At 35.0% G+C, this 14,817-nt stretch overlaps 1 protein-coding gene across 8 annotated transcripts in view; it reads left to right on the top strand.

Annotated features, from left to right (window-relative positions):
- The window catches only part of STXBP5 (syntaxin binding protein 5), a 103,517-nt gene that overhangs the window by 46,001 nt on the left and 42,699 nt on the right, over window positions 1-14,817 (top strand). For all 8 annotated transcript variants that reach the window (XM_041469757.1, XM_041469756.1, XM_041469755.1 and 5 more), the window contains 3 exons: window positions 7,295-7,418; window positions 8,453-8,531; window positions 14,440-14,594. In XM_041469757.1, coding sequence (XP_041325691.1) covers window positions 7,295-7,418; window positions 8,453-8,531; window positions 14,440-14,594 — 358 coding nt within the window. The remainder of the gene's footprint in view (window positions 1-7,294; window positions 7,419-8,452; window positions 8,532-14,439; window positions 14,595-14,817) is intronic.

The raw sequence follows: 14,817 nt of genomic DNA on the forward strand, positions 1-14,817 counted from the left end.
AAACTGAGCAGATGACATCCCTGAGGGTCTCTACCATTTGGCTTCATCCATGAAGTAATCAATTAATGCCAGCTGTCTTTATTCCATATTGCTTTACTTCCTTAACCAGTTATTTATTTGTTCAAAGCTATCTAATCTGTTTAGTTTTAGCTTCCTTTGAGAAACGTTGTTCAAGGACTTAAAAAATGTTGTAGACAGCTTAAGTGGTGTTTCCATGAACCTCATGCCTGTTACCATTCTTGGAGGTTTGTTTGACTATAATTACCTCTCACAGAAACCATGTTGACTACTCCTGTCTGGTATATTATATTCATCCATATGTCAATTAACTGTGTTCTTTATTAAAATTTTGTTGCAGTTTCTAGAAACTTACCTAAGGTAGACACCATGCTGCTTATTCTGAATTTTTTTAAATTTTATTTTGTGGTTCATTTATTTAAAAATTAACTTAATATCTGTCTCAGAACTTTTTGGAACCAATTCTGACTTGAGAGGCTGGAGAGATCAGTGAATAGGTCAGGTGTTATATCTTTGAATTTCTTTAGGATTTAGAAGTGAATACATCTACATGTTCAGTTTGAGTTTTTTGATTGCAGAAGTAATGAAATATCTCAGGTCAGACCCTTGGTAAAGAAATGTGTTTATCATGACTTGGGAATGGTTAGGAAGGGAAGAGAAAAAAGTGACAATCTGATAATGTAGTGGTTTCCTTGCTCATCAGGGTGTGCACACAGAAGCTCAGAGTGGAGCAGTGCCTTGTCTCAAGAGATCTCCTCTGTCTCTGGTTACTGTGACACAGAGCAAATAAAGTTCTTTTCCATTTTGTTTCCTGCAAACAAACTGCAAATTTGGACATTTCTGTGCAGAGAATCTTTCTGGCTAGTTTCTTGTTGATTTCCTCGTTTCATGGCGTTGTTAGAGAACTTCTTTCGCGCACTGACTGAAAGGGCTGTGTTCCATCATGAACATGTGTGCCAACCTACCCTCAAGGGACAGGGAGCATCTAATGTCACAACATGCTTCACCTCTTCTCTCACTGAGAGTAATGCATGTGACATTCTGCCCCGTAGCAGGAGCAGGATTTTAAGCCTCAGGATTTATGTGCTTGGTTCTCTGCTTGTTCTTGATGAGAGCTCTTCTGAGTGTTGAGTTGACAACCAGTAAAGAACAGAGCTACTTAGTCCAATTTTGTCACACTTGCCATCTTGGTGGGCGGCTAGGCTTCCTCAGACATCATGAGCAGGGTTGTCAGGACATTGATACCATAAAGAAAGTTTGCTGGAAACTTTGCCATTGGATTGGTTTCCTCCTCTCTCATCACTTTGTAGTTGATGTTATTCTTAAAGCATTTAACTTGAAGGTCTATGCAGTCTTTCACCATCATTTGATGCAACTTTCTTAACTCAAAACTTCAGATGTGTACAGGGACCCAAATGTCATCCTTTCTTCCTTAGCAGAGGAAGATCATAATGAGGGTCAAAATCTCTGTGTGTCCAGAGGTCTGTGCAAAGATACCTTTTATTTCCTGAGGGAAGATATTGAATCCAGTTACATGGGTTTGTAGCTTCCTGCTTGGTTTCATTTCAAATGGCCTGACCTTTAGAAGGCTTTCTTGAAGGAAATTCCCAAGTTTTGGTAGGGCAGTCTCATTTGTTGCCTGAAAGCCAGGTTAATGTAACACTGTGCACACTTTCTTCCTGTCTGAACACGTGTGCCTTCCCAGCACCATGGGCCAATAGCTGCAGCACAGGGACACTAGGACACTCACCCCAAGGACAGGAGCAGGTGGGTAACGTTAACCATGGCTGGGGGACGCAGCTGTAGGTCATGATTAGGTTAGTGCTGATTGCTGGCATGTTCTCTCCAGAAGATTCTACTTACACAAAAATTCAGAGAATTTAGCTGTAATTTGTGTTTGATCTTTCTATATTATTAATTAAAACCTGAACTTAAAGGAGTGTATATATTTTATTATAACAGTAATACTTTGAATATTTAGAATTACTTAGAATAATGCACAAGTGTAACATTGTTTTTCAGAACATTCTTTTTCAGAAAATTTGGAGGAAATTATTTGTACATAGTGGAACTGTAGCTGTGAATGAACTTTTGTTTAGAAAATTTCTTTGAAACCTTTTACGCAAAACATCCCTTTTGTCTTGGCAGGCTCAATGAAACAGTAAGACTAAATTTCTTTTGCACCATTCTTAAGCTTTTTATATGCAGACATTAGGGATTTAAGGAAATTAAGCTGTGTATTTGTTATGTGAAATACAGTTTATATTGCAGTCATTTCCCAACCTGTGTGTTCATTAAAGAAATAAAACAAATTTCTCAAGTATTGCTTTTGCCCAAAAAAAAACCCAAATCCCTCAACTGTAAATTCTGAATACTAAAGCTTGTTTTATAATCAAGTCCCTTCTTAGAGTAATATTTTGTTTGTTCTGATGTCGAGTAAGCTTTGACAGCATTAACTATAATGCATTATAGATGACTATTTTTAGACTCAGTGTTCTGGTACGTGGTTGAGTGTAAGAGATTATTTTAGAGCATTAAAAACATGTCAAAGTAGCTTGTGGAATTAAGAGGACAGGGGAAAGAGAAACAACCCCGGTATGCGACTTGCCAGAAACCGAAGTGTGTCAATGTATTTCATTTCACCGAAACAATTTTCATGTTGTATTGTCATTTAAGTCTCATTAGCTACATTTTTTTGTTTGTTTTCTTCCTTTCACAGCATTTTTCCCTTCCTTAGGTTGTTGACAAGAGAGTTAGCATAGATACTTCCAAGTTTTAAGAAACTTTGTTTGTATATTTCGGTGAGCTGGTAGAAAAGGAGTGAGTATCATCATCCATTCATGTTTAAGCAAAAATGCTGCCCATATCCATGGAAATTAAAGGATTGTCATAATAAGGCTGTGAAATCTGGATAAGATATGGTGAATAACCAGTCTGGTTTGCAGAAAAACTAATGATGGACTTTGCCAGTCATGCACAGTGTATTTCAAGCTCAATTAATGTCACAAGAGAGTAAAGGATCATAGAGAAATCCAAGGAATTATGAAAGGACTTATCAGTGTCTCTAGTGCTTTCCATATTTGCAGTAGTCTAAATTTGGTGTTAGAAAACTGGATTAAAAAATCCCTCTTGAAAACATGGTAAACTGCTTAAATTAATAATTTCTGTGTTTATATAATTAAAATCCTCCATGCACTGTTCTGGTTTTGGCTGGAATAGGTTTAATTTTCTTTCTAGTACCTGCCAAAGAGCTGTGTGTTTAGATTCACTATGAATGACTTCAATAACACACTGATGTTTTAGTTGTGCTGAGTACTTCTTTTTATTGAAATTATTATACTGTTCTTACCTCAACCTATGAGTTGTACCATTTTTTCTGATTATACCGCGCATTCCACTGGTGAGTGAGCAGCATTGTGGTGCCTGGTTGCTGCCTGAGGTTTAACCATGACAGATGAGAAGAGTGGTCTCAAAATGTTCCAAAGTCATATGTGTGTGGCTGAAATAAGCCTGTATAAATTTAAAAGAATGGGATTATTTGTATCAGTATTTAGTGAATTGAAACAGCTGAATTCCCCTGCTGGAAAAATACCATAAAGGCTTCAGTCTTTATTGATGAACTTGTCTCTTAAATTGCAAGGATTCATTTAAATTATTCATTTTTGTACCTCTTAAAAGTACCAAGAACTAATAGTTATTTCTAGGGATATTTACAAGCTATTGCGGAAGAAAATAAATTTCATTAAATGTTTTTAAGTATTTAAATAAGCAATAATCGCTTGAAAAGCTAGTGATCTACTTAAGACATTTCTGTGGGAGTCTTGCATATAAATGTTTTCAATTTTGTTCCTCAGACTTTTTTGGGTTTTTTTGTGATTACGAAGTCTCCCTCAGTTAACTGCTGCAGTTGCTGCAAAAATATTTCTGTCTTAAAATCAGGTATACTCACCTTCTTTGCAGGCAGCATAGCAGTAATTTTTCCACATGGGATCATCTTTCTGGAACAGATGGTGAATTGATATTTTGTTTGTGTACAGCCTGTCTCTACATAAAACTCAGGAATAGTTTCTACAATTTCTAATAAAGTTAGGTATACGTAGGACAGCAAGGTCAATTGTGTTGTTATTCAAAAATGTAAGATTCCATTCCCCACTTCCCCAGAAAATACATAACTGTCTCAGAAGTTTTGAAACTAACTTCCCGAGAGTCCAGAACAGGTACCTTAAATTTGAATTAAAATCAAGGGAATAGTAGGAATACTTCTAATAAGAAACCTTCAGTGGTAATTAATTAAAGTTTTATCTAGACAATTTGGTTGCTTTTTTTGTTAGAGTTCTTTCTGTTTGAGTTCCTGTAAAGATTCTCTGTATTTGGTTTCCGTTTGTAAATGGAAGGACTCAGAATGAAAGTAAGGTCAAGACTCAGTTTACCTGTGCAGACAACTCCGATTATGGATACAAATGCCTTAAATATAACAACAGTCCTCTGTGATACTTGGGTGTGATCTTGTTATAAGGGGTTTTATTCCTGGTCCCATATGACCAAAAAAGATTTGAGACACAATTAAATCTGCACCAGCTGATATAAGCATACTGCTGCATTATGGTACAAAAAGAAAACAGAAAGTTTTAATCATGATGAGAATTAAGATTAAAACAGAGAGTTTTATTCTGCATCAGTAAGTTTTGTGTAAAATATTAGAATAAAAATATACTACTCTAGTGGCTCTTTAGTGTCTTAGAAGATTTGTGTAGTTTTGCAGACTCAGTGGATTTTGCTTCATTTTTCTATTTTATGTATTCCTCCGAATTCCAGCATTAATATTAACTCTGGAAAAAATGTCAAAACTTTTTTGCTCTTGTGTATAGAGATGATTTTTCAGATACTTTTTGTTTTGATGGTTGAGACTCTTGCTAGTTAACAACTAGTGCTATCAGCTAACTAGTACTACTCAAGGTTATTGTATTCTTTTCATTATAACTGTCTTGACACTAGACCAGCTTGTTGTGTACCTTGAGATAGTGCTGGATCTACTTATGGAGTTGGTTTTTATTTTTTAGGCTTACAAGAATTTGTGAATTGTGTGACAGCAAAGGATATTGCTCTATACAAAAGTTGATCATACCCAGCCCACAGAGTTGTTAGTTGGATTATTTTAAAAAGTGTAAAGCATCTATTTCAGCTACATTTTAAAAAATATTTAGCTGCATTACTAAGTATAATGAGTGACTCTAAAACTAGGCAGTAAATAGCCATAAAGCCAAAAGGCTCATTGCTCTTTTTCAGGGGTTTTATTTTTTTACCTCCATGTTCCTTGCAGAAAGTGAGAGCAGTCATCCTTCTCCTTTGTGCTCAGGTCTTTTTATCTTCTTAAGCATTAATGCTATTTCAAAAGTAACAAGTTGTTGTATTTCCCTTCTCTTGACATTCTTTTTCAAGAAAAGGAAGAAGTGATCATTTCTCAGATTTATTCTTCCTTCGTCTTGTGAAACTTGCTTTCTTGCTTCTTCTTAAGATCTATTTCTACATAAATGTGGAGCAAACTGTTCCATTTACACTGTGGGCTGCCTACTGTTGTCAAGGTTAGACTTCATATGGGAGATAATGTAAAATTATTATTGCTAAGCCTGCTGTAGACATTTATTTTGTCAGTGATGAGCTTCTTTAAATGCAACCTTCTCTTTACTGAGTCTGCACTCTCAAAATTGTTGATCCCTTGCTTTATTTGGTATAATGTGTATAATCTATAGTGATTCCAGAATACATAGGGAACAATATTAAATTTCACTGAGAAATGCTAAACTTAATCTGTAGTTTACATATATCCAGATGTTATATTAATTTATATTGGGGAAAATTTTATTGGAGACTAGTCTTATGTAGCATCGCCATTTTCCTCTGTCATTTAAGCTCTGGATTCTCCCATTCAGTTTGCTGGAAACTGTCTTGTCTCTCTGCATAACTTCATGAAATATGAAAATATGAAATACTAATCTGTGTATAATCAGTTTGAGCAAAGCTTGTTTGGATCTGTCCTGAGATGTGCTCTTTACCCAGTAATTACTGCTTAAGCTGTCATTGCTGGTTATAGTTCTCTACTGCCCATACACCCAGGTTTCCTCACAGAGGAAATCCCAAGGTCCCTGCAGAGCTGTTGTGAGTGTAAGCCCTTCTTACAGACAGAAGCACAACTGAAGGTATCCACTGAGGGTATTGTAAAGTCCATCAGTTCTCACTTATTCAGCACCTGCTTTTCTAGTTTACCTAGAGTAATGTCTTCATCATAAAATCTAGATTTTCAGTAATACCAAGGTTCGATATTTCTTGCAGTTAATAGTTCCTTTTGCACCTTCTGGGTAGTAGAGAAATACTTTAAGGTTTCATTATTTACTTTCATGCTATAACTAAAATTCCTTTGAACATCACCTAATGGTTCCATCATGTTTCCATGTACTAACAGAGATGCTGGAAGCAGAAATGGCACCAATCCTTTCTTGCTAGTTAATATTTTTGCTTTATTTGTATTCTTTGCATCATCGTTTACTTTCCTCTTGCCTGAAGGCAGCAAATAGATTTTATTTATTTACCGGTTTCCTGTAGCTTTTATGTAGCATGGTGTAATGGTTCCATTCCTAATTTTAGGAATCTAGAGATGATTTTGTACTTATGGAAGGATTTACAAATAGATTCCTGTGCTTTCCTGCACCTCAAAGCTGCCATTGCAATATTACAGCATCCAGGCTAATACTTTGCTTTCATCGTCATAATTTCAAAAGGTCTTGTTACTTCAATTCTTGTTTTATGGAAGTTTTGACCCAATGCTTGTCTCTTGTGCACATCCACATAAGCATCTCAAAACAATATGTAACACTTGAACTTAATAATCTCATACCATGTTTTTTGTCTGGACAATATGTTTTTCCCAATACTGAAAAAATTTGTTTGGCAAATCTTAAATAAGTGCTTGCAAATATTCTCTTCATGCTACCCTTCGTGGAAGAATACTTCAATACTATGCTGAGGAGGGTGAGTTCTCTTGCTCTCCCTAAACAGGTCACTACAGTGAAGATGGTATTTTTGATGGGTGAAGTGTGTCTGAAAGTACAACTTAGGTTAGGAAAACTTGACGTGGGTAAATTAGCACATAATAGGATAGGTATTATTTAATTAGTAATTTTTCTAATTGGCATTTTCTCTTTAATGTCATTGAGGAAGGTGTAAGGATAAAATGATAATAAGATACACAGCTTATGTTGTTCTGCTTTTTCTTGCATAGGCTATCCACTCTGTGGCTTGGCATCATGAAGGAAAACAATTCATTTGTAGTCACTCAGATGGTACCTTGACTATATGGAATGTAAAATCTCCTACCAAACCGTTCCAGACAATCACGCCACACGGTAAGATGAAAATGGATGACAGCTCTTAAAACACCGGGAACTTGTTTTTAATAGAAGTGTGTTTTGCAAAAAAACAAGTATTAAAAGTGCATTTGCAATGCAGTAAAAATCTTTCTCAGTCATGTCAGTTTCTCATAGATTTCACTGGAAAAAGAAAAATCTTTATGAAATAAGAATCCAAATCAGTGCAGCTTTCTCTAAATCTCTAAACTTTAAGCTTGTCTTTCACACAATGGCACTGATCTCAGAGTTAACTAATGCATATTTTGCAGGACTTGCTTTTTGCTAATATTACAATCCCATAGGTTGTTTAAAATTCATATGAGCAAGTACCTGTTTTATGTATGAATGTGTAGATTACCATATAAGTTTTTGGAAGGATCTATAACAGAACAAGAATAGCATCTGATAAGATGTTTCCACTTCTGCATTAATGTTAATCTAGGAACTTAACATTATATATTGTTCTTCTGTGAAATATACTGCTGCTCTTCAAGTAAGTTGTACACAAATGCCAGGCTTACATGCTGTGCATGTCTCTATTTCATGTCTTAGCAACTTATTTACTTGAGATTTTTAAGTGTGGCTGTATCAGCGAGGATAATTGCACAGCTGAGAGAGAGTGGGCTTTTCATGCTCAATTGAAGTCTCAGCCTTAAGGATAATACTCAGGATAAACCTCACTTTAATTGTAAGCTGACCAATTTTAATTGCAAAAGGGTAGACACAACATAAATTTTAAATCTCCTAGGGCTACTTAAAACAGCACTTTAGGGGAGGATTATATGTTTGAAAACAAATTTTCTACAGCAGTCAGGTTTAGAGTTGCTCTTTTTCCTAAACTTTCCAAGTTGGTGTGTTGAGAACTTTAAGAAATTTTTAATTATATTATTCCAAGGCATACTCTATAACTGTCAAAGTTGTTGAATATATGTTGTGTGAATTTTATACTTCTCAAGCTGCACAGTGAATTTCATTACTTGCCATAATGTTACGGAACTGCAAGATTAATACAGGAAAATAATTTACTTTAGGAAAGCAGCTGAAGGATGGAAAGAAGCCAGAACCCTGCAAACCTATCCTTAAGGTGGAATATAAAACAACTAGAGCTGGGTAAGACTTGTTTTGTATGCAAAATGAGCATATGTAACAGTGCAACACTCTGGGAATGGACTTTGTTTCCCAGTTGTTGGGGTGCATATTCTAATGGTATAGCTTTGTTTTAGCTTTAATAAATCAGATATTGATGAATAAAATAGAAAAATTTGTGTGAATTAATTACTGTATACAAGCCAACGATGCTGCTGATGCATTATTTACATTTTCTTTCATGCTACTAAAACTTGTATGTGATTTTTGCTCAATTTTTTGAGAGTTCTGAAGAAAAAAAGAATGATAAAGCGAAGAAGACACCAAAACACAGACATGATAAATTGAACTTTGACAAATAGTATCCCAAATTGAATATTCTTAATTTTGAATACATGTTCCTCCCCCCTAAAATGTTATTAACAGAAGTTTTTCTAGTAGAATGCAGTAATTTATGCAGTGAAGTATGCCTAATTATGCACATTGAGAATGTAACAAAGCAGTAATTGTAACAAGAGGCTCAGATGGAATTACAGGATCTACAGAGCTGCATGTGTTGTTACCCACATTGCAGCTAGGGCAGATGGATTTCCTGAATGTGGAATTTCTTTTATTTGTGGTTATAAAGTGTTTGAGTAAAAAGTGCAATATGAAGATAAAATATCCATGGAAGTCTGTTCAGCTATTTGCAAAAGGTGATTTTTTGTTTGTTTGTTTTCTTTTATATTTGGGGGTTTTGTATACTGTTTTTATTTGCTTTTCAGGCATTCAAATCTGTAGAAGATGGTTAATTAAATGATACAATACAGTATTGTGGTTATATACTCATAATATCACTGGCTTTAGGTGTTAGTATTTTCTGCTAAAAATGAGGTAAACAGAAACTTAAAACTCTCTGCCTCCCAGTTTTATAAAAATCTATCATCGTCTGGAAAGCCATATTTTACTTACAAAATTCTACATCTATCTGCATGATCCTTTCTCAACTGAAATATCAAAAGCTGATTTAAAGGGAGATAATCAAAAAAATCTCAGCTTCAGCAAGTCACAATTTCTGCAATCAAAAGCCTTCTTTTATTATGAATAGTCATTCTGAAGGAGACTATTAGTTTGGAGCTTGTTCTGTGACATAGTATTACGAGGTGAAAACTACTTGACTTTTGACATAATTTAAGGAGGAATTTATTCTAGTATAATTTCTAATAATTGGTGGTTTGGGGAAGCTACTTTTTCCTGGTTTGGCTTTATTTTTTCTTTTTCTGTTGTGCCTCTCACTTTCTGGTGTTTATCCAAACTGAATGTTTTAATACGTTTCAATTTACTCTTCTCTCTAATGTTTTCTATCTTCAGTGTACTATTAAATCTACAATTATTGATAACCCTTCCTGAATATTAAGTAAGAGAGGGGGGAAAAAAAAAAACCTGCAACAAGCAAAACCACACCAGTCTGCACTGTGGTAAAGAAGCAGTGCACTGGAAATCTCCTTCCATTTACTGCTATGTGTACTTCAGTTTGTACTTAAATTTTCAGTTTCACTTCTAATCTTACAAGAATTTTAAGGCAAGACAGAACTACCTTTCAAGACCTAAATTTTTGATAGATTTTTTATTTATCATTTGGAATTGTTTAATATGAGAATGATTTTAACTTTTATCTAAAATGCTGTCATTTCTTATTCATGGTTTAATTTCTGTAGCACAGAGGAGAATCATTTCTGGACAGGACAAAATTTTTCAGGCTACCGAAACAATGTAAGAAACATATGAAATAAATTTTTTTCTATGGCAGTAAAAAAACAGTTTTAAGCTGTTCTTAAAAAACAAATTATAAAAAACCAGAAGAAAACAAAACAAAGCAAAAAAGCTTAGATTTAAGAGATGCTATTTAATACTTATTTAAGTTATATTCCAAATCTTTATTAGGAAAAAATGTTCACTATTTCCATGCTCTATTTTGAACATCTTTCTGTCATCCCTTTTTTGTTTCTCCCTTATCTATCTAGAGTGCTCAAAGATCTATATCTGTTTCAGTATCTCCTCCATTAGAAAACATTTAATTTATATGATCTAAGCTGGTTTTTTTTTTTTTTTTACTGCTTCTAATTCTAGTAAGCTGGTTTTGGGGAAAAGTGGTTCAGAACCATGCAAAAGGAAGGACCATAACCTATGGCAACCTATATTAAGGGCTACAGACACTGCTCTTTTTACTGTTGCAGCTCTTTTTAATTCCTTCTCAGGTTTTTTTTCCTTACATTTTGTTTTCCATGTTGTAAAACTGGGGTCAGGACAAAAAGGGGACATGAGGCGTTTTATGGGCTGCCTATTTATTTGCTAACTTTGTGGGGTTTCTGTTGCTTTTTGTTTGGTTAGTTTGTTTTTTAAGTTCACTGCAAATAATGCAAAATGTGAAGTGTCCAGAGCCAAAGTAACTTACCCTACAACAAGAGTATGTCTGTAGCTTTATTCCTGGGAGAAAGGTTACTACTGATGAATAAGGGGTGAAAAAGGTACATTTTTTGTATATTCCTTGTGCAAAGTGGCACAATTTTGCAATCTCAGAGCATAATGTCACTGTACTGCAGCCACTCTCCATCTAAAATACTTCATCCTTTTCAGAAGCACTGAATTTCAAAGGTAGCTTACCTTTTGAGCTTTCTGAACTGGTTCCCATATTGCTTTTTGCATGTGTAATATTGCATGTGTACTTTTTCTGTCTGAAGTGGATCTAGAGACACTCTCAAGCTTCCTTGTGCCACTCCCTCCCCCTCCAGATTCAGTCCTTCCTGACACCACTTTCCATGTGTGCAGGCTCAGTGCCCTACAGTAATTACTCTGGTTGGTATTAGCATTGCGGTAAAATTGTCTGTGTCTAGTAGAAATTAGAGCTCAAAGTCTCTTTATAAAACATAATTCAGAAGGGTTTTGTCTTGGTAGCTGATGCAGCTGTCACTGACTGAGTCATCTTGGCGGGATGGTTGTGTGTAATTGGGATCCCAAGGTTACATTAGTGAAGATGCCTCCCACCAAGAAAAAGTTGTTAATCTGTTCTTTTGGTTTGAATAGTGCTATTTTCTTGTGTCAGCTTACTGGTTTAAAACCACACTTCCCAAAATAAATTCGTAGTTTTATCTTCACTATTACTTCAGGACTTCAATTATTAAGGTAAACTAACTCTTGAAGTCTTTTCCATCTTCATACTAGGATTAACTTCTCCACAGATTTACTCAGGGTTTGAAGAGTAAGCCAGATGGTATCAATGACCTGATTTCTCTATATACCATTCTCTCACACATCTGGATTGTCAGAAGCTGGCTCATATTTGATAGTTTACTTCTAAAATGGAACAGAAACATCCTCCTGGTTTGTGAGCCACTCAGCTCTCAATTGCATTGTTTTCATACATTGCAAGACCTAATCCTGTGTTTTCTGAAAATTCTGAAATGATCTGTTGTCCCCTTTTATAGTCAATTTCTTATAGTATTCTCCAAGTGATTCTACATAGTTCACTGATGAGGAAATTCATGTAAGGAGATTACTTGCAAACCTGCTGAAGCTGAACTGTTTCAAAGAATCTTTGTATGAGCAGCTGCTATAAATTGCTATAAAAAATGCTGTAAAGCAATTCTCTAAGATCTGAACCCTGAGGTTTTTTTTAAATGTCTTCCATTGTTTTAGGTAGGTAAAATGTAATTCCCAAAGCTGAATCAGTCTCATCTATTATATCAAGTACAAATCTTCTAAATTTTAATTTTAAATTATGTACTTCTGATTGATGTGCACTAATCTTTTAATATGTATCACAGCTGAAGGGCAACACTTTAATTAGAAAATGCAGTTTGTGTTCATGGTAAATCCATGGTTTCATGAAAATATGAAAAATTCATATGCAAACTTTTAGTGGTCTTTCTGGCTGATTCAAGTCAGTTTTAATCTTTGATTCATTTGTGAAAAATCTGTGTGACAGATCAGTGTTGCTCTATTCTTAGCTCTTCCATTCCTTGCATCTAAAGGATACTGTCTCTGGCAAGCCTGCCCAAAGCAGTTGGATTACCTTGAAAAATAAAACCTGGAGAAGCTGACATACAATTGTCACTGTGATGTATGAAAATTAAAAATTGAAGTTTGTTATTTTGTTACTGCCAGTCGATCCCAGTAAATGTGCAAATCTGATAATTACTATAAATTGTCCTAGCAGCATTGTTTAAAAAACCTGATGATTTCTATACTGCAGTAAATCATTCCAACACAATGAGACCTCACCAGTATTTTTCTCTTCACTGACATCCTGAAAAATCCCAGACTAAGTTCAAGTGTCTAACTTTCTTGAAATTTCTTCATGGACCTGACCATAAAAGTTTGTGTCAAGTTTCAATATGAAGAGCTGAGATTAAATGAAGACTCAGAGAAAACTTGATCCTCTTCTAGAGATACGTTCTGGGCTACTGTTGGAGGCAGGATAATGAACTTGATGGACCCATGGTCTGATTTGTGGGCACTCCTTTGAGGTTCTTCCTCAGCCAGCAGTGCTCCTTGGTCCTGTCAAATCTTTGGTCATAGGTCTTTCTGGAAGATCAAGCAGATTGTGGAATACTTGTAGAAGCTGGAGGCTTATCTCAGTCTGCTGTGCCTTCAGTGCTACAAACACAAAGTACGCCTCAGCCAATTCTTAAACTCATGAACTGCAGCATGTGCATAAACCAAACCCTTAATATAGAGTTTTCAAGAATTTTGATGTATCTAGTCTACTTTGTGCTTCAAATGCCAACTATCCAACTTTAGACAGTATGAAAAAGATGGTATTATAAGAAAGGATTTAAAAAAAAGATTTCCTCTCTTTTTACAATATATCAGGATGGGGTTTTTTTCTGTAGAAATTTTCTCCAGATACTGATATACTAGCTATTTCCAAGGAATATGCAAATGAAGGGTAGAACTGCTACTGAAAGTGAGCATAAAAGTAGATCAGAGGCAACTGATAGATATGCAAAGTGCCTATTTTTCCTTCAAAAATATAATGTGAAATTTCAGGCAATAGTCAGTAATGAGTAACATTTATATTTTGAGCTGTATGCTTGGAGTCAGCCTACTCTTTAAAAAGGATTTTGTCCTATTCCAAAGTAAGCGATATTAAAATGAGTGATTCTTGACAATCAGGAAATAAGAAAATACCTGGTAAAATGAACATATCTACTTCATCTTGTTTTTCAATAAATTAAATAGTAAACTGTACATTATGTGCATATTGGAAATATGTGGATGTATTTAAAAGTATGTTTCTGCAAAGGCTTTTAAAAATGTTTCAAGGGAAGCTTCTAAACTCTTCTCAAAACTAGAAGAAATATCTCTTCTTTGCTCTACTCAGCTATTTGATTTTGCAGTAAGAATAATGTATGACAAAGTAGTTTCTTGAATTTTGTGTGTGGTGATAGGGGGAAATATGGATAAAACATCTAAAGTAAATGTGTGATGTTACTTAAAAGATTTTACGTCTTTAAAGCTTATCCAGCAGTTGGTTGCATCTCCAAGACAATCATATTACTGTACAGCAAGTAAATGGGACTGTTTTTGCTGGGGTGTTTTATGTTATGGAAAAATGGGAGTGTTGGCAAATCTGAATCTGCAGTTCAGTAGAATAGAAACAACTCTAAATTAGTACAATTTTTTTTAAATAAAAGTATCTCATCTTGCCAAGAATTTATAAAGATTGGTTAAGTCAACAAAATATTTGGAGGAGATGTCTGACTTAAAAGTTACAGTAAGATTTGAAACACATACCCAAGCTGTATAATTCATGAGAGGTGGTTTGCATTATTTTTACTCCATATTTGCTTAATGATATTTCATTGAATTTTGTCATAAGGTTGCAAAACCTGCCCTGTCTCTTTTGGCATGTTATCCTGACTTGATCCTAAATGCCTCTGCTTTATTCCAGGGAGCCTTTCATCATTCTCTCAGGCGGCTTGTCATATGACACTGTAGGAAGACGACCCTGTTTAACAGTCATGCATGGGAAAAGTACTGCTGTGCTAGAAATGGATTATTCTATTGTTGATTTTCTAACCCTGTGTGAAACACCATATCCTAATGGTAGGCTCTGTAAAGATTTTTCTCGGTACCTTGACTTCTTGTTACTGGAGTTTTATCCCATCAGAATATTCTTTACTATTGTCTTTCTGTTTTATCTCTGGGGATCAGACTGCAGCAGCAACATCTGTTATCCCTATTGTCTGAAGTGTGATTTACTTGCCAAAACATGAATAGAATAGTTCATTATAAGGCCAGTTTTGTGTCTAGAAAAAAAGCCAATTAC

This window comes from Pyrgilauda ruficollis, unplaced genomic scaffold (assembly GCF_017590135.1).
Source record: "Pyrgilauda ruficollis isolate IOZ18807 unplaced genomic scaffold, ASM1759013v1 scaffold24, whole genome shotgun sequence".
Lineage (NCBI taxonomy): Eukaryota > Metazoa > Chordata > Aves > Passeriformes > Passeridae > Pyrgilauda > Pyrgilauda ruficollis.